The 18,889-nt window shown below is 51.1% G+C and overlaps 1 protein-coding gene across 4 annotated transcripts; it reads right to left on the bottom strand.

The window, feature by feature from the left end:
- Window positions 1-2,233: 2,233 nt before the first annotated feature.
- H6PD (hexose-6-phosphate dehydrogenase/glucose 1-dehydrogenase) lies at window positions 2,234-15,337 on the bottom strand. Of its 4 annotated transcripts, none has more exons than XM_064678487.1 (7): window positions 15,310-15,337; window positions 14,650-14,764; window positions 12,825-12,979; window positions 10,442-11,098; window positions 9,164-9,281; window positions 6,875-7,144; window positions 2,234-6,281 (listed from the first exon to the last, which is right to left on the bottom strand). In XM_064678487.1, the coding sequence occupies exons 4-7, from the start codon at window positions 11,066-11,068 to the stop codon at window positions 4,924-4,926; spliced, it is 2,373 nt and encodes a 790-aa protein (XP_064534557.1). In that variant the 5' UTR covers window positions 11,069-11,098; window positions 12,825-12,979; window positions 14,650-14,764; window positions 15,310-15,337; the 3' UTR covers window positions 2,234-4,923. The 4 variants fall into 4 exon arrangements, with proteins under 4 accessions (XP_064534557.1, XP_064534558.1, XP_064534559.1 ...); XM_064678488.1 differs by lacking the exon at window positions 15,310-15,337 and adding an exon at window positions 13,176-13,422 and having other exon boundaries at window positions 14,650-15,093; XM_064678489.1 differs by lacking the exon at window positions 15,310-15,337 and having other exon boundaries at window positions 12,825-13,000; window positions 14,650-15,093.
- Between the last annotated feature and the right edge of the window lie 3,552 nt (window positions 15,338-18,889).

Below are 18,889 nucleotides of genomic sequence, written 5' to 3'. Positions count from 1 at the left end.
ACCCCACAAGCACATTCCCAAATGGGATATGCACACCTTAGACAGACACAGAGTATTTGGTCTCTTCCTCCCATTTCCTCCCTCTCCCTGAATGCAAGCTGATCTTTTCCACAACATCTGACCCCAGGTTTCCCCTCTTCATGTGGGGAAATAGCCTAAACTTGGTCCTGGCTGCAGCTCCAGACTTGGATGAGGCAGAGATTTGAGCTCCCATTCCATTCCCCCCTCCCATCTCACGGCCTCTCTGCCTTCCTCTCTCCAAGCACACAGAACACTGTGCCAACTCCTCTTCTTACCCACCTAAAGAAAAGCAAAGCACGAAAAAAAAATGCTGGAATTCTGTTAAAAATAGCCTGGGATCCTGCCTAGAAAGGATCCTGCCTACCAGTCTGTGTCCACGCACAGGTCTCATTCCAGCGACAGCCACAGTCACACAGAACCCGGATTGTTCTGGGGAGAAGGAGATGCCTACAAAAAGGGAGCCCTGTTTAAGGAAAAAATGAGGCGATGTCTGGTCGGAGCGCCACCAGGACATAGTTTCTGCGGGAAATTCCTCTCCACAGAGCGATCTGCCGGAGGGGAGGGGAGGGCAGCCAGCACGTCCCGCCGCAGGGAGCAGCTGGAGGGCACCGGCCTGGCACGGACTGCAGCGGTGCCTGCAGGGGAACCCGGTGCTGCATTGCTACAGGACCTCATGCCAGCTCTCTGCAGGGGGAGCAGCTGGAATGAGCCGGATCCATCCACATAACCCACAGACATCTCACAAGGCAGCTCGGCTCGGGACCGCCCAGGCTCCTGAAATGTGCTCCTCTTCTTCGCTCTCTCCCCTCCGTCTCCTTTCTTGCCCGTTTAGGGGACTCGGCCACATTTTCATCATCCTTTTTTCGGGGAGAGGAAGGCAAGAAACCACATCCCTGCTAAGGCAGGCCATGAATCCGGAGCACAGATCCTGCTAAGGATCGCCCTGAGCTGCAGCCAAAGGAGAAGTCAAGCACAGCACCAAAAGATTTGCTTGAAAAAAGCATTAAGACACTGAAAATTTTGCTGCTTTTCTCACCACTGCCTCTGCTCCCTGAGTTTGGGGAGGATTCATTGATCCTGTTCTAGCTGGAGTATCTCTCTTCAGTGATGTGCAATGTAAACTGGAACAAAACTATCTCTAAACTAGAATTAAAACACTTCTGATGTTAATAGGAAAAATCTATAGAGGAAAATACTGCCCCAGCCCTATGTTAAATGTTGCATTTAACTGTTAAATCTCCTCACTTGCAGAGCCATCTTCAAATGAATAGGTATCTTAGATAATTCAGCATTACCAACGGCACCAGAAAGTACCATAAACATGTCACAGCAATGTCCCTGGACACCCAAGGGAGCACTGGAGAGGACTGGGACACTGAGAAGATCCACACCCGTGGTACTGCAGCAACACTCTGCTGGAATCCACCAAAAACCCCCAAGTGTGTGAGTGACAGTGTGAGTGACAGTGTGAGTGACAGTGGCATGCAGGGGAAGGAGCAGTTGTGAATCAGCAAGACTGCAGCAACAAACCATCTGATTTAAATCCTCCCATCCTCCTTTTGCCTGGAAAACGAAGCCTTCCCCTGGGGCACTGGGATGAAACTGCTGTGCTGCTCCTCCCCTTTCCCAGGCACGCTGTGCCCCATTCCTGCAGAATGGAGGTGCCAGGTGAGATTTTCCTTTCGGTGAGGAGGTGGCTGGTTCTGGACAGGGGCATTTGGGCATCAGCTAAACTGGAGGGCAGGACTCTGCTCTGGGACTGCCCACAGTGCCCTCCCAGCCAGAGCCACAGCACAGCTTGTGCTTGAACTTCAGCTGCTCTGACCAGAGCAGAGCTCAAACGCAGCTCTGTGAACTCTGTGCTCTCCAGTAGCTCTGTCCTGTGCTGACAGTATCCATGGAAATGCAGCTCAGGGAGTAAATGTGCACCAGGGGAGACTTTCCCGAGGCCTGGCCATTTCAGGACCCTGCACAGCACTGGGGGATCCCATCTTGTGATCCCACCTTCTCACCTTAAAAGGGCTTTGGCTGTTCCTCTGTTTTGCAAAGTCCTGGCCTTGTTTGGATGAGACACCAAAAAACCCAGGAGTCAGAGTGAACATTCAACACCAGCTACACTGTTCACCTTGTACAACTAAACCCCTAAAACTTCACTCACCGAGAGGGAAAAAACCAGAATGACCACCCATCTTTGGAAGAAATTAAAAGGCACTTCTTGTTAAAAATTATTTATTTTCTATAAATATAATTCTCTTTTATTCCTTAAACAACATGAAAGGAATCACAAAACTTTGCTCATCGGAAAAAAAAAGATTTTACGACTTGATTTATAAAAGTTGAAGTGAAAAATGAATTATTTCCAGTGTTAGTTTTCTGTAAAACATATAAATAATCATACCATCGAATTCTAGGAATGCACTTGACATTTAAAAAATTAATAAAATTGGTATCAATAATCACTTAAAGGAGAAACAGACTGTAAGAAATTACTCCATGGAGTTGCTTTTGCAAAGAAAGGTTAATACAAGCTCTCAAGAAGGTGCACACCTCCTATTTATAGCTTTCACAAAATAAAAATAGCACTGCTTCCTTGGCCTAGAGCCCAGTGGATTTCTACCATTCCTCCTCATCAGATTTGTTGCTCATTTAACCCTTCTTCCTATCCACAGTATCTCTCTTTCCAGTCATAAATTTTGTATATTCAAAAATACTTGTTTTTCATTTGGCAAATGCTAATTATTAAAGAGTTTTAAAGGAATTATCTGTGTAAAAATAAAATGCAGTTCCAACTCCCCAACCAACCAACCCAGACAGCTGTGTTCACTGAGGAAAACATGTGGAAGCTTTCAATGGATTTTAATAAAATCTGGGATTAATTTTGGGATGACCCACTAGATAGAGACTTCACAAATAAACACTATTTTCAGCTGGAAAGAAGAGAGGCTCCCTGGGAAAAAAAATATGTGCTTACTTAAAAGTGCAAATAAACCCCTTAGCATTTATTTCAAAAGGTGCCAGCAAGATATTAAAAAGACAGTGTGCAAAACCAGGAAAACACCAATGCCACAGTCACCTGTAACACAGTCATAAATCCTGTCATTCATAACAAAACAGTTACTCTCATATAGGTCAATTTTTCATTAGAACTTGTTCCCTTATACCAAACACAAAAGACCTGGATAGAAGTTAATGGATCTTTTCGTTTAAAAATAAAAAAATGATGTTGAGACTCGTGGATGTACCAGACCCAAACCCTGTTCTTCAGCACAGCTGTTCCTGCCACTGTGGTATATTCTGGAACCACTCTACAGAGAGGGTTATTCCAATGAACTCCTGGACTTGTGCTCTTATTCCAGACTCCACTGGACAAGCAAGTCCCGCAGCAAAGCCTGCAGAGCTCACCTTCCTCCTGCTCCCTGTTCTCCTCTCCTCCCCTGGGGTTTATTTTCACCCTCTGGTTAATCCTGCCTGCAACCAGGACACAGGCAGGAGCAAACTTAGTCACAGGCACCCACAAAAGAGGGATAACCAGCCATCCCAGCTGTCAAACCAGAGCAGTTAAGGCACTAATCCAAAGGTAAATAACCCACTGGAGGAGATCACGGAGCATTTGGGGATACCTTGAAAGCACAGGGCACGCCTCATGCGTGGCAGCATCCTGGGAAGGTGAACATTAGAAGATTAGGAAGGGGACAGTGGGGTCTCTGGGTAGGACTGGATGTCTCCAACCCTCCCTGTGAGCAGCAGAACTACACATTCCTACAGCCAGCTCATGCTGTGCTGTCAGAGGTGCACTCTGCTGGTTCCGTGTGCCTTAAGGGATGTGTACAGAGAAAATCCCCTCCCTTGTAAGTCAGTGCCCACGAGTTCAAACACCACCACCACCACCATCTGCAAACAGTGGATCTACCTCAGTGTGTGCTGTACTCATGGATATGTTGGGAGTTTATAAAGCTGCCTCCCACAGAAATTCTACAAGCCACCGTGTGACGCTTCAAGCTTCAATTCTGAGGACAGACAAAAGTTCATTTCAGAGAATGAGGCAAAGACAGCTAAAGAAAACATTTTTTTGCTAGCTAAGCCCACCAACTCCTCTGAACACCAAGCTTTCCCCTCAATAATTATTGCACTGCTGGCAAACAACAGCTCTGTGAGCTGCCATATTCCTCACCCTGTCCCCATTATTTTAACAGCCTAAAAAGCAGTTTGTCTTCCTTCCCCATCCCCCCTGTATCAGCCATCCACTTAATGAAAGCAGCAAATTAGTGCTTCTAGACTCAGCCTCTGCTGCTGGGCAGGTTGCAAAGGCTCAGGACTGCAGTGAGCTCACAAATCAGTGTCAGAATTTAGGGGCCACATGGCACAAAAGCCAAACGTGCTCCCAGGAGGGCACAGTCAGAGCCTGGCTGACACCAGATCCCTGTGCACACAACCCTCCTTTCACTGAGACAAGGACTCTGGCCCAGCCAGACTGAGCAGGGCACAGGATGAACATGTTATTATTGTCTCTTAGCCTGAGAATTACATGAAATTTTTTAAAAATTTGGCAGGTAATTTAACAAGTCTCCCGTAGTGCCTGCGAGGTAGTTAAATGCCAATAAGCAAAAACGCCTGACAGGAAAACTGAGGCACTTCAGGGTGAGGTAATTTGTCCAAAGTCACAGTCAGAATCCCTGGCAGAGCCAAAAATGCCGCACTGGCTCCTCCTGAGCTCTGAACACTGAGCCCAGCTCCCTTCAGGCTCAAATGTCAGAGGCGCTGCAGGCCACGGATATCCCAGAAGCTCTGAGGAGCCCGTCAGAGATGAAGCTGCCGCTGGCAACAGAAAAACATGGACATTGTGTAGGAAAATCCAGGCTGTAAAGGCCACGCAGACAAGGGAGGAGGGACACTGTGAAGGCATCACCCAAGCAGAGCTTCATAATCCACGTACCAGACCAGCTGGCCAGAGCTGGGGCTGACGCCCGAGATCGGCCACTTTGTCGGCTCGTGGCCCACCCTGCTCAGCAGGGTGGTGATGTCGTGCTTCCCCTTCCCCAAAACCAGGACAAACACCTGCCTGGCCCTGTTGATGAGGGGTAGGCTAAGGCTCATCCTCTGGTGAGGTTTGACAGGGCTCTCAGTCAGCACCACGGTGGGAGCCCCTTCCAGCCCGTTCTCCGAGCGGGGGAAGAGCGAGGCCGTGTGGCCATCGGTGCCCACCCCCAGCAGCACCAGGTCGAAGCTGGCATTGGCCACCAGGGCCACGATGTCCTTGGCATACAGCTCTGTGCCTCTGTCCTCCTCCACGCAGAGCCGCCGGTTCAGGTGCACGGGCATGGGGTGGATGTTGAAGTAGGGCACCCTGACGCTCTGCAGGAGGTGGCTGTGCAGGCTGAAGAAGTTGGACTCGCTGTCGGTGAGGGGGACACAGCGCTCGTCCACCAGCCAGATGTGGGTGTGCTTCCAGGGGAAGCCGTAGTGGTGCCTTGCCAGCCGCTGGAACAGGATCACTGGGCTTGAGCCCCCTGAGAGGGCCAGGTGGAAGTGCCCGGAGCGTGCCACACTCCTGACTGCTGCCTCCTCCATGTCGGAAGCCAGCTGGGAAATCAGGTCCTCGGACCACGCCGAGACCAGGGGACTCTGCCGGTATTTGGACTGGATTGCCTTGTAATCACTTGGCATGTGCCTGGTGGGGTTCAGCAGCTCCGCTGGCTCTGCCAGGGTGAATGCCAGTCCCCCACTCACCATCTCAAAGTCGAGGAGGTGCTGGTTCTCCACGCCCCCGGGGTAGAGGCGCAGGGGCTGGTGGGAGATGCTGTCCAGCAGCTGCGTCCAGAAGCCCCAGGAGGCCAGCAGGTTCTCCGTGGTGATGAAGAAATCCTTCCTGCCGTGGTAGATGTTGGAGATGAGGACAGAATACGCATCTCTCTCTTTCACAGGGCTGTACACGTAGTAATCAGACAGTGGTTGTCCAAAAATGTGCAGGTCCGACCGAGCCGCGGCTTCTTTCCAACTGTCTTTGGGCATGACAGGCCGGAAAAGGTTCCTGCTCACAAGCACCGCAGGGGTGTTGAGAGCCCCGTGCCCGAAGTAGAAGATGATCTGCTTGGCTTTACACTGGCTGTGCCCTGCATCCCTCAGAGTCTCACTCTGAGTGCAGTAGGCCCTGTTCTTGAAGAGAACACGGGCATAACCTACCCGTTCATCCAGAGCCTTCCCAGAGGTGAGGAGGAAAGGGACCCCTTCCCACCGCAGGCTGTCACTGCGGATCAGCACACCTGAAATGACAGGGAGCTCAGCTACCAAATCAAACCTGAACAGCAAACAGTTTTGGGGGGGATCTCTATCATCTACCCATTATTCTCCTTCCTCAGGTCCCAGAAATTTTGGCAGCCGCCGTGTCTCTTGCTCCACATTCAACCCTTTCCTGACTTCATTACCTAACTGCTCTCCAGTTACCCTGCTGTGCTTCCTCCCAGGTATCCCACTTGTTTAGCCTCCTTTAATCTTGTAGGAAACCAGTTTTCTGAACATGACCATAATTCAGACAGTATCTTTAATGTTGAGAAGACCCAGAATGGTTAGAGGTGGCCTCACGGTTCGTTCATCACAGAGAACTGCAGAGCTTTACCCCTCAGCTGCAGAGAGCAACTCGACTTCATGAAAATCCATTCACTGGATCACTAGCTGACAGGACAACAGTGTTGTCTTGTTCCAGCTCCCAGTCATGCTGGTGGATGCCTGGAGACATCTCAGTGCCGGCAGTGAGGTCCAGAGTCATGGAGCTGGTATCATCACACAAGGACTCACATCTCCTGCTCTCCTCAGCTCCAGACTACTCCCCCCTCCAGGGCCCAGCCCAAACTCTCACCTGCAAAGGTTGGTGTCGTGCTGACGTAGTCCTGTGCCTGCTGCAGCTCCTCCTGGGCCTGGCTGGCGTACGCCCGGTACTGGCCCAGCACGGCACTGTTCTTCTCCAGGCCCCACAAGGACTGGAAGCTCTGCAGCTTGTGCTGCAAAACCTCTTCTGCCCTGCTCACGTTGGCCGGGAGCTCCATGATGAGGAACATCAGGGCCTCTGTGAGGTGGTTCTGCAGCACGTCCCGGATGACCCCGTACTGCTCGTAGAAGCTGGTGCGGCCTGAGGACAAGGAGGAGGGAAGGTGCATTTAAACTGATGTGGTTCTCCTGCAGCTTTGTCCTCTGCATGTGTAATGTGTGTGCCAAGAACAAAGAGAACAAGCCCTGACTGGTTTGCACCTCTTCTCCCAGCCCAACAATTAACTTGAAGCCACCAAGCTCAGAGAAGTTGTGGATGTCCCATCACTGGACGTGTTCAAGCTTTGAGCAACCTGTTCTAGTGAAAGATGTCCCTGCTTATGGCAAGGGGGTTGGACTAGATGGTCTTCAAAGGTTCCTTCCAACCCAAATCATTCTACGATTCTACACTAAAATAAATATAAAAGGTCCCCATGGGACTGCTTGTCCTCCCCAGAGCCAAACACAATCCTCTTTTTGGGTGCTTAAAGAGCCTAAACCCAGGAGAAGTCATGCTGTGCCTGACAGTCCCGAGTGCACAGAGCAGAAGGCAGCTCTGCAGCCACAGCCCTGGGTCTGGCACTCCACACAACAGGCAGCTCCACACAAAAGCTTTGCAGAGTGGCTGGAAAGTGGGGTCAGAGCAGGGACCCCAACAGCTCTACAGCTACACACCAGCTCCCCAGAACAGCAGCAGCTGTGCCCTGGCAATGAGCACTGCTCTCCACTGCCCCTTTCCCCTGGTTTTCTCGTCCTCAGAAGGCTCTGGCTGAGCCATGCCCTTGAGAGACAAAATTTCATGCACAAAACCCTGCTTCCCCTTTCCCTGCCTGGCTTCTCATGCAGGTGGGAGCAGGGGGAGAAGGACAATGCACTTATGAAGAGACTCAAGCAGATGCCTTTGTGTAATCCAGCAGCAGCAGGCTGCAGACTGCATCACCCATAGGTTTCCCCTATTGATTGATACATTTATCTCCTCTGCTCTAATCCAAAGGCACATTCATTAGTGGAATCAATGCTGCGGACTCGCTGGGAGCCAGGCTGCCAGCTGAAGCTGAACAGGGGAAAAAAGACGCCAAATGAAAAATTACAAAGTTGTTCAGAGCAGGGAGGGCACAGGGTGTAGCTGGGGCTGTGCAGAGACAACACTTCCCCCCTTTGTTACTCTGCAGTGTGTCCCTCTCCCAGAAACAGGCCCGGGTGAGGTCTGGGCTGCCAGACCGGAGATCGCTCCAAGTTTGATAGAACTGTGTTACTGGTTTGTGGTGGCTCAGAGAGCAAGGAGGGAGGGAGGCAGGGAGGGAAGGAGGGAGCAGGTAAACTGAGTGGGGAAGCAGCCCTGATGTTGCAGAACTGAGGGCACCTGCCGTGCCCAAAGTGCTGCGGGTGGCAGTCCAGCCCAGGGAGCTTTGTGCTGAGCACTGCAGAGCGGCTGCTGCAGCACTGCAGGGAGGGAATGCAGCCGTGTCCTTCAGCAGGAGACCCATGCTGGCAGCTCTGGGCTTGGATTTTTTTCTCTCTGCAATGCTCTTTCTTACTACAAGAGAGGAAGGGAAAGAAACAGGCAGGCAAACACAGAGTGACCCGGGCACTTGGACTGACACCGATTAGCTGAGATGAGCAACATTCAGGCAAGAGATGCAAGAGCACCTTCCAAGGAACAGCACAAAGGTATGCTCAGGGTGAGCTTGGTAGCTAACAGGACAGGAATACAAAAGGGTTGTTGTTGTTTCAACAACCAGAGGATGGCTGCACTAAACTGAAGTGGCCTTAGATTGCATCAGTTCCAAATCTAGTGCCTTTTACCAAGAATCAGGATGGAAAGCTGGGTGCAATGTCCCCAGGGCTCTGCAGCACAAAAAGTGGGGGATTCTGCCCCTGCTCCCAGACAAACTGCAATTGGAATCTTTTCTTGGAAGCAGCAACACTACCTGGAAGTGAGTCAGTCTCTAGCACAGGAAGTGCAGGACAGTCCCCCTCTATCTCCAGAGAGCAGCATACCTCACGGGTTTTATTTCTGTACCAGCACTACCTCAAGGGCCACTTTCACATAATTAATGAACCTGCCAGTTCTCCTTCTCATTCATTCACCTTGCACACTCTGCACACTCTCCTCACCAACCTTTAGCATCCACAGTCTCCTTCAGGACAACCTCCACTCTTTCCACATGATGTCGGTTCCAAATCGGATCCAGAAACTGTCGGTTCTGATCTCGAAAAGGCAGGATATGGGCTACAGCCTGTGAAGGGAAAAAGTCAAGGATCCCATAAAAACTCACCAGACTCCCACAATATCTCTGGCACAACATCTCTGCCCCATCCAGCACTGGGACGTGCCAGCAGACAGGCAGCACAGCAGAGAGCAGAGTGGGTCAGAGAAGAGAAAACCAGCAAGAGAGCCTGCAGGGATGCACAGTGGGGCTGCCAGTGACTGTCCTGAGGAGACATTAAAGGTCTTTCTGAGGCATTTTGAGGCTTCATGTGAAAAAAGGCTGAACTACAAACTGCAAGGCACTCAGTTTATATCTGTCAAAGGACAAAGGGCTGAGTCAGACCATCCTGGGACTAATGTACACTTCCAAAGTGCTGAAATGCTACACCACTAAAGCCATCTGCTCTTTTTGGGACACAAAAAAAAAAAAAAAAACAACCAAAAAATGAAACAGAAGAAATCCCCCCTCTCAGTGGAGATGCTCCCCCTGCAGCTGGACATGCAGTAAAATCTGGCCACAGTGCCATGGCTGGAACAGGTTCCTTTCAAAATGTGACATCACATTCCTGTGAAACAAGGATGGCATGTCCTTGGACACATTCCCTCGGGGACAACGCAGCTCCACACCCTGAGCTGTCCCTGCAGCAGGCCGGAGTGGAACACAGGGCAGGAAGAAACCTTCTCCTAAGCATCCCATAAAACTGACATCCCATCAGCTCCTTATCATATCAAATCAAAAACTGCTTCCAGAAGGCACAGCTAAGCAGAGAGGCCTGTGAGTAATGAGATGGGAGAACTGTGAGAGGGAAAGGGTGCTGGTTACTCAGCGAAATCAAACCCCCGACCTTGGTGAGAAGACCAGATAAACTCTGCATCTCTACTTCAGACCCATACAGAGTTCAACCCTACACCCTGGCCTCCCTCTGGAGAAGGGACCCTCATCACTCCAACAGGAGAAAGCCCTGCTTTGGTCTGCACATCTCCTCTGCTCTCTAAGAGGATGGACAGCAGCACAGGACAGAAGAGGAACAGCACAGGATTCCATGAGGCTTGGGATCACACTGGGAGGCTCTGCCTGAATTTGAGAGGGGAACAACACTCCCATTAGATGCAGAACTGACACCCAGCACTCTCCCAGCCACCAGCCCCCCCAGCCTGGCAGGGGGCTGTGCCCTGCCAGCTGCTCACCTGTTTGCCAAGGTAGTGGTCCACCCGGTACATCTCCTCCTCCCTGAAGAAGCCCGTCAGCTCTGCAGCCAACTGCTGGGCCGACTCCAGGTCATGGCCAAAGGGCTTCTCCAGCACCACCCTCAGCCAGGCCCCCGGGGGAGGTCTGCAGCTGCTGTTGATGTGGCGGGCGATCTCCGTGTAGGCGAACGGTGGCACCGAGAAGTAGAAGATCCTGCCAGCCTCCTTCAGCCCCTCCTGGCGCAGCAGGGCCTCGATCTCCCTGCTCAGGGCAGTGTAGTTCTCGGCACTGCTCAGCTGGTGGTACTGGCTCAGCTTCAGGAACTGGTCCTTGAGCACAGCACACCTGTTGGGGGCCTCGTCCGGGGGGCAGGACAGCTTCTTCAGCACCTCAAACATCAGCCTCTCCCCCGGCTCCTGAGCCGTCAGCGCGGCCCCGTGGAACGTGAAGCTGTGGCCATTGCTCACTTGGTCCATGTAGAGCTGGAACAGACCCTGCCACAAATACTTCTTGGCCAAATCACCCGTGGCTCCCAGCAGGACCACGGAGATGTGGCCCTGGGACGCCTTAGCCAGGGACTGCAAGGCTCCCACGAACAACGCTGCACACAGGACCCTTCCCAGCATCTTGGGAGAGAAGGGGCAGACCCAGGAACACTAGGAGACAAGAATAGAAAAGAAAACGTGTCAATCCATGTTATAACTCTGCAAAACACAAAGCAAGGTACCTGCTTTCACATGGCTGAAGAGTCAGGGACTTCTGCCTGCACCCTCCACCCAACAGCCCCTCCTCCCCTCCGTGATTTGGGTTCTTGAAGAGCCTCCTCATGCACACCAAGAAGTGGAAGGCAGTGTGTGCCCAAGGTCTTTGGGTAGCATGTGCATTGTTCCCACAGCTGAGTTAATGCAGGGGTGTCAGTGTCTTTAGACTGTGAAACTGGAGCCCATTTTAACACAAATTTCAGAGCTGGCTACAAAGGAACACATGTGCCTGCACACTGAACACACGTGCCTGCACATTAAGCCCTGCTTTCAACAGCCTCCTGACTTTGCTCAAATAGTGTTATTCTGCCTTGGCATGGCTTCAAGTCAATATTGTGAGAGCAGCTCAGAGGCAAACACGACCACTGGCAGTCCCAGTGCACAGGCTCCTCTTTAGGACACCCTTTAATGACTCATGTGCACAAGCACCCTTGGGAACAGAGCTGAACTGGGTTCTGAGGAGCAGCTGGGAGACTGGTGTGATAAAGCAACACAGGGGAAGAAGTTTAGTCCTTAAACTGAGTCTAGACATGAGCCAGTCTAGATGGTGCATGATGGCCGTGTATGTGGCCAGGGGAGAATGTGGGGTTTGTGTTCTGCCTCCCTCAACCTCCCATCACTGAAGAGTAGGTCAGCACCTTCTCCACTCAGCCCCCATTCAAACCCCTGCAGACAGGGACAGCTGGAATCCCTGACCAAAAAGCCCCTTTGCTCACTCTTACTTATTCAAAATAAAGCTGCTTTTAAGAGAAAAGAAACATTTAGTTCTTATACCTAGAAACATGGCAATGAATTTACATCTCATGAGAGATAATCTGGAATGAGTGACTAAACCACTGTGCAGTTTTTATTCCATCAGATGTTATTTCAGAAGCTCTTATGGATTTCTCACTCCCTTAGTTTCACTTTCTGTTTAGTTGGAGCAAAGCCTTCAGAGCACACAAGATAATTAACTTCTTTAAAAACTTTTGGTTCTGGTCAATAAATATATATCTTTTAATTTTACCTGTGTAGGAAAACCAGCCCTATTTTGAAAGTAAGAGGCTTTTATGTGCTGGTGCAGTTGCAGTCTCACTACTAGGCTTTGCACTGGGGAAGGATTACACCATTTTAAAATGGTAGTTTCTTGACCACACCACTGAGAAATGGATCTTGGGTATGAGAATGAACCTTCTGCAGGCAGATATGACTCTGAAAAGTGTCTCATCAGATTCACACATTCACAGTCAGCAAGAAAAACATCCCTGGCTCCATTGCTCCAGTTACAGCTGCACAGATGCCCCAGAACCAAAAGCTCTTTGCTTTTATCTGCCCAGGCTCACTCAGGATTGTCTTTCCTAGCCTGGATCAAAAGGCCTGGTCCTTGCTCCCCCTGAATGGCAGAGGGATGAAGCACAGATGTCTGAGCTCTTCACTGGTTTTCCCCATGGAAAGCTCCCAGAAAATCCACTGTTTCATCACTGAAGCAACACAGGATCCAAAGCAGCTAAAGGACCTAAATTAGCTAAAGGATTAGCTAAAGGATAACTAAATAATAACAAGGAACATCTGAACATCTCTCCCTGTCTGCAGCTTGAACTGGTCTGTATAAATCTTGTGCTTCTCTCCCCAGCAGACTCACCTGTAACACAGGAGCTTCAGAGACCACAGTGGCAAGAGGAGCTGGAAATGTGTCTTCTCCCCAGTGCAGATCTCTCTCCTGCAGGGACTGGTGTGTGGCAGAGTCTCTGACCAGTGGGTGGGTGAGCAAGAGAGATAAGGCAGGTTGCTCCCTTTCTGGTAAATGGGAGGAAAGACCTGATTACAGCAGAGAAAAAACGAATTGTGCCTGAGCCAGCAATGTCCCAGCACACCCCAGCTCTCAGCCCATCCACGCTGGCTGGGCCAAACCTCCTGGATGCTGTTTGTGAGCTGGCAAAACACGGGCACACGTGGCAATTCCTGCTCCCAGAGTCTCTTCCTGACTCCTCACCTTTGCACCTGAGCTCAGCTGGGTGCTGCAGGTCTCCAGCTGATCCCAGTGAGCCTTTCTGGGAACAATCCCCCGGTCCAACTCTCAGAAGGAACAGTCCCAACACAACCCCGTGGCAGCAGGAAAGGGCATCTTAGTGAGCCCTCCTAGGACAGCAGGACAGCTCTTGTGCAGTGCTGAGCCTTCTGGGCACCCCGGCTTCTCTCTGTTTGCATAAAAATTCCTTTGGCTTTTCCTTCCCTGTTTCCTGCACGGAAACAGGGCAGCTGAGCATCACTTTAGCTGACAACTGCAGCCCACTGTGCAAGGAAACAGCCTCAGTGATGCCCACAGGCACATCAGTCCCTCAGGAGACAGCCCAGTAGCCACTGCTCTCCTCCAGAGAGCTTCAACAAGGTACACTGGGGGCTGTAAATTTAACTCATATCAGCTCTCCCCAGCCTTCTGCTGCCTCCCCTACTTCCCTCCCTTCTCCACGTGCTCTTTAAGCCCCATGAACTCACTTGAGGAATCCAGCAAACAGTACTGGCAGTTGCAGAGGGGCAGAAATGTGGCTCCTAAGGTTTTGCCTGCAGCATAAATAACTATTTGGTTTTCCTTCCCCTGCTGTGGGGTTACAATTCAGGTGGCAACGTTTCTCAGGGCAGTGGGGCAGTATTTACACTTGTTTGAGCAACCTGTGTTCCAGGAAGCAGGGGCATGTGACACAGTGCCCATTGCACCCTGGCAGGCTGCAGTCCCTGAGATGCTGCACGAGACCTCAGGAGGTCCCACGGTGGAGTGGGAAGGGTTTGGGTGGGTCAGGCTTTTCCAAAGTGCAGGAGTGAATTAGCCAAGTAACTTCCTGGCAGATTCAGTCACATGTCCTTCCAAGCCAACTGAAAGCCAGTTTCACAACACTCCCAGTTGCAAAATATTGAGCTACGCTGCCCAGAAAAAGCACAGCAAACCCAGCAATGTTTGTTTACTGCTTTCATATCAGCTAATCACCACTGCTCACATTAAAAAATAATACTCAAAAAATCCCCCCCGCCGGCCAGAACAAAGTTGCTCAGTCAGGCTTCAGGAAAAGACTCCTGGGCCTTATCCATATAAAACATGTGGGAGCTTAACCCAGCAGTTTGACTGTGCATTTCCTCCAGTTTGACAGGAGCTCAGTTCAGATCTTGTACGGGGAAAAAAAAAGAAAAAGATGCTTTGTTACTGTTGCATCCCCACTGAAAAATAATTAACAGATGCAGAGCCAAAAGAGCTGGACTTTGATGATCCTTTTGGGTCCCTTCCGACTCAGGGAAGGTGGTTCTATGATACAAGCAGTGTGGCTGGGCTCCTAAAAGGCCATGCAGGAAAGAGTTATGGGGATACTTTGAGAATCAGGAAAACCATATTGGCCTTCTGTATATTCCAACGTTAGAGCAGGAATGGCCTCACCATCAGCTCCTGGAAAGGTCAGAGGCTTAACGTGGAGACTCACATTAAAAGCAAGCCGGGCGATGCAGGAATTAGTGTTTGGCCCTTCTGGTTCTGGCACAGCCCCACTCCAGGTGCCCTGGTCCCAGCACCGGGACGGCAGCTCAGCGTCCGGAGCCCTGGAAAAGCAGGACAGGGTTACGGTGACAAAACGCGCTGGGACCCGAGGGACGAGCTCACCTGTGACAGGTGCGTGTCACATCCCCCCGCACCGCCCGCCGGAGCTTCCCCGGGACACGCAGGGACCGGCAGGGCCAGCGGGAGCCGGGCAGGGCTGAGCGCGGCGGGGACGCGGGTCCCGCGGGTGCGGGGCAGGAGAACGTGCGGTGCCCACGCGGGGCGGGGACGGACCGGGGGTCCCGCAAACCCCTCTGCCCGCCGGGGAACCCCGGGGACGGGACGGGGGTCGGCGGGGACCGGGAGCATCCCTGCATCCGCCTATCCCTGCATCCCCCTATCCCTGCATCCCTCCATCCCCGCATCTCTCCCTCCCTCCCGCAGCCATGCGCGGCTCTCCGGCCGCCCACGCGGTGCCGGAGCGGGGCGATGCCGCTGCCCGGCGGCACAGGGCAGCGCAGAGAGCCGGGATCAGCCCGTCCGTGCCGGGGGTCCCACCCCCGTCCCGCCCCCGGCGCCCCCCGACCCCCGGCCCGGCCCCGCTCACCTCCCGCCCGCCCGCGCCGCGCCGGCGGGCCCGACACACAGCGCCCCGCCCGCCGCGCGCTCCGCCCACCCGCCGCACAGTCTTGTGGTTGGCGTCGGGTCTCGCCGCGCGGCGCCGCGCGAGAGGGGGGAAAATCTCAGCGTTAAGGAGGGGGCTCTGGGGGCGCAGCCCCCGCTCGGGTGGGACACGAACACCCTCGGCCAGCCCCTGCTGGGCACTGGGCACTGGGCATCGCACCCTTTCCGCGCCTGGGCGCTGCGTCAGGCGTGTCCCTATGGGGGGGGAGGGGGTGTGCATTAGCTTGTAGTTCCCTTTCTGGATGGAGATGCTCTCGCTGCACCATCAGACCAAAGCCTTGACCAAAGGCGGGAGGTTTGGTAGGAGTTTTGGTAACCTTCAAGGGCAGGTTGGATGGGGAATTGAGCAACCTGGTCTAGTGGAAGGTGTCCCTGCCCATGGCAGGGATGAACTTTAAGGTCCCTTCCAGCCCAAACCATCCTTAATTCTGTGATTCATTCTAAAAGAAAAAGTATCTCTTTTCCCCAGTTGCATTGGTTGTCTAATTTTATATATACATATATATACACACAGGTAGGTATATGTGTCCTCAGACCTTGCACTGCTATATATATGTCTAATTTTATATATATACATATATATATACACACACACAGGTAGGTGTATTTGTCTACAGACCTTGCACTGCTTTGTGTCCTGAAATGACTGTGACCCCAGCACACCCCCTCCTCACCACACATGTGCCCCCACAACTCCAGTCCTGTGTTTTCTAAACAATAAAAAGTACCTTGTGACCCTCCTGGTGTGCGATTCAGCTCAGCCTGATGCTGCTTTTAGACACATCAAGTTTTGGGGAGGCAGGTGGAGTGATGAGAGGCAGAAGAAGGGAAAAAAGTGTCTTTGCAAATGTGTATGGCAGCAGCAGGGAGTTGTGAAGCAGACTTAGACTGCTAAACAGCTATAACTGCATCCCATAATACATGGCATTACATTATATGGCAAGACTACACACCATTCCTGTTGTCTTTGTCACTCAAAGGTCTCAAATTATTTTACACAAGCAGAGACACTTTACCACCACCACTTTACAGGTGGGGAAAGGGAGTCACACTGGCAGAACTGAGCACAGAATTGGGGTACCTTGCTGCTCAGGCTGGTAACCTAGAAATGAAATCATACATAAGGCAAGCCTTGCATATATTTGTGATAGATGTATATATAGATACATATAGATAGATAGATAGATAGATAGATGTATATTGAGCAATCTAGTCTGGTGGAAGTTGTGTGTGCCCAGGGCAGGGGGGTGGAGCAAGATGGTCTTTAAGGTCCCTTCCAACCCAAGCCATTCTATGGTTCTATGATCCAACTTTGAATCATATTTACTGTATCATTCCTTTATTCCATGCCCTGCTCTGGAGGTTATTCCACCAGCCTGCTCTCACAGAGACCCTGTAAGGTGTTGCAAAGGTGCCACAGTGACACGGTGTCAGCACCCAGGTTTGTCTGCAAGGATGTGGATCCAAATTTGGGAGGAGGGAGACTGCAGTGTGCCCTGCCTCGCATTGCACAGTGCTTTGTGATTCCAGCCATGTTGCTAATGCAGCTCTGGGCTGGGTGAGGCTCAGTGCCTGTGATTCTGAACGGCTCCAGTCCCAAAACCCAGCACAGGGCACATCACAAACGGCGGAATGTAGCAAATTAGACTTGCTGAGGGGGTAAATAACTCATCTGAAAGGGCCAGCTGGACAAACAATCCAGCAGGAGATCTCCCTTTCCTGCTCCCTGTGATGTTACTACACAGTACATTTAGCAAGGAGCTTCGGGGGAAGCAGTGCTACATCCCACAGCTCTGGGTTTAACCCCTCAGCACCCTGATGGCAAAGCTTGCTGAGCTCGCAGAAGTTAATCTGGGTCTGTTTGGGTACATGGGAGTCCCCTTCTGCAATTTGTGTTCTGTTCTGGGAGGAAAAGGGGAGTTTGCCACCTACTTTAGCAGAAATCATTAAAGTGCAAGTCTCCCTGCTGCGTATTTCTGGCAGGTGGAATGAGATGAACAGCTGAGGCCTTGGTCACTTCAGCCTGTTATTATCATGGATAGATTTCAAAGTTGGGAGTAGCAGCAGTTGTTTAACATCTTTTGTTGAGAGACCATGTTTTCAGCTAGTTATATGATGCCAAACTTTAAACACTGAGGCTGAAATTGTAGGGGGGGGTTCATTTTATGCAGTCATTTTTTGGAAGACTGGAAAAAAAAAAAATAGTGCAGCTATTTCTGAGCTGAAGGTCAGGAGACAAAATAGGTTTTTTGACCGTGTTAAAAATACCTCAGCTGTTTCATTAAGGAGCTCTAACATCTCATAATTTGGGGCAACTAAGATTTTATCAGGATGATGGTTTGGATCAGAATGTGCTTCTGTCAGAGCCTTTTTCAGACTTCCTCAGTTGCATGTGCCTTTAAGGGAAAAAGGTCCAGTGTGACAGATGAGACATGTGATGCCAATAAAGGAATAAAAGGTAGTTAGCAAGGGAAGGGGCATTAAGGAGACAGATGTTCTACAAGCAAATAAAAGCTCTATAGGAAAAGTAGCTGTTCTGGGTGGTGTTTAAAGATGGTGTTTCAGAGGAGGAAGCATTAAGCTGAAAGGAAGCAGCTTATCCATGGAGAGACTCTATAAACCCTGGATAAAGGCTGTGTTTTGGCATAGGAGTTGAAAGCTGTTCCATTGAAAGTGGTTCTTTATTTAGGAGTGGGAAAAACAAAGTAAAAGGTGAGCTTGATGTAGCTTTGTTGCCCTTTGGTGCTGCAGTTGCAGGTTAGATCAAGGTGTTGAGAGGTGAAACTGGGGCAGGAAGGGGTTTGTAGTGCTCTGAAGAGGTAAAATGTGCTTCTGTAGGGCAAGCTTTGGATGAAGTAATCTTAGAGGAAACTTGCCTGACATCTGCTGAATTTATCAGCCTCTGCAAAGGCATCTGCTGCCAGTGAACTGTAGATGTGGCTGTACATGACTGAGTCATTTCTGTGGGTGCCTCACCACTCCTTGGTTCCCGTGTGTTGTTCCAGGGGTGAGGGCCCTGTTTGGTCCTGCTGCTGCAGAGCTGGGGGAGCTCAGTCAGTGGCTGTGCTGGGGGGAAAAAGCTTCCAGGAAAGCTCTCAAGTTCTAGGTTATCAAGGCCACGTGGTTTTGGATAAGGCCGTTAAGTTCTGCCGTGAAGCAATAAAGAACAGCTGTACAGCAGCTGGGGGCTCTTAGAAAATCAGATTACTGTCTTGTGGCTTCTCGAAAAACAGACTGTAAAAGTCATAACAGCAGTTCTTAAACTGGTGTGGGAGAGAACAAGAAAGAGGGGCTTTGGTTATGGTTATTGGGGTAAGTCAGTGACTTACCTGCTTAATGAGTTCTGGAGCTGCAGTTGTGCTTGAAGTTGGTTTGTGGTTGAGGGTGCTCCCCTACAGCCTTGAATGGGCCTGAACAGGGAGAAATCTCCAATCCAGCTGAAGAAGTTAGGATTTAAATATTTAGGTCCTCTTGGTATTAAACAATTCCACCTCTGTGCATCC

This window comes from Pseudopipra pipra, chromosome 22 (assembly GCF_036250125.1).
Source record: "Pseudopipra pipra isolate bDixPip1 chromosome 22, bDixPip1.hap1, whole genome shotgun sequence".
Lineage (NCBI taxonomy): Eukaryota > Metazoa > Chordata > Aves > Passeriformes > Pipridae > Pseudopipra > Pseudopipra pipra.
Note: the sequence above shows the minus strand (reverse complement) of the source record. Positions and strands in the feature narration are given on the sequence as shown.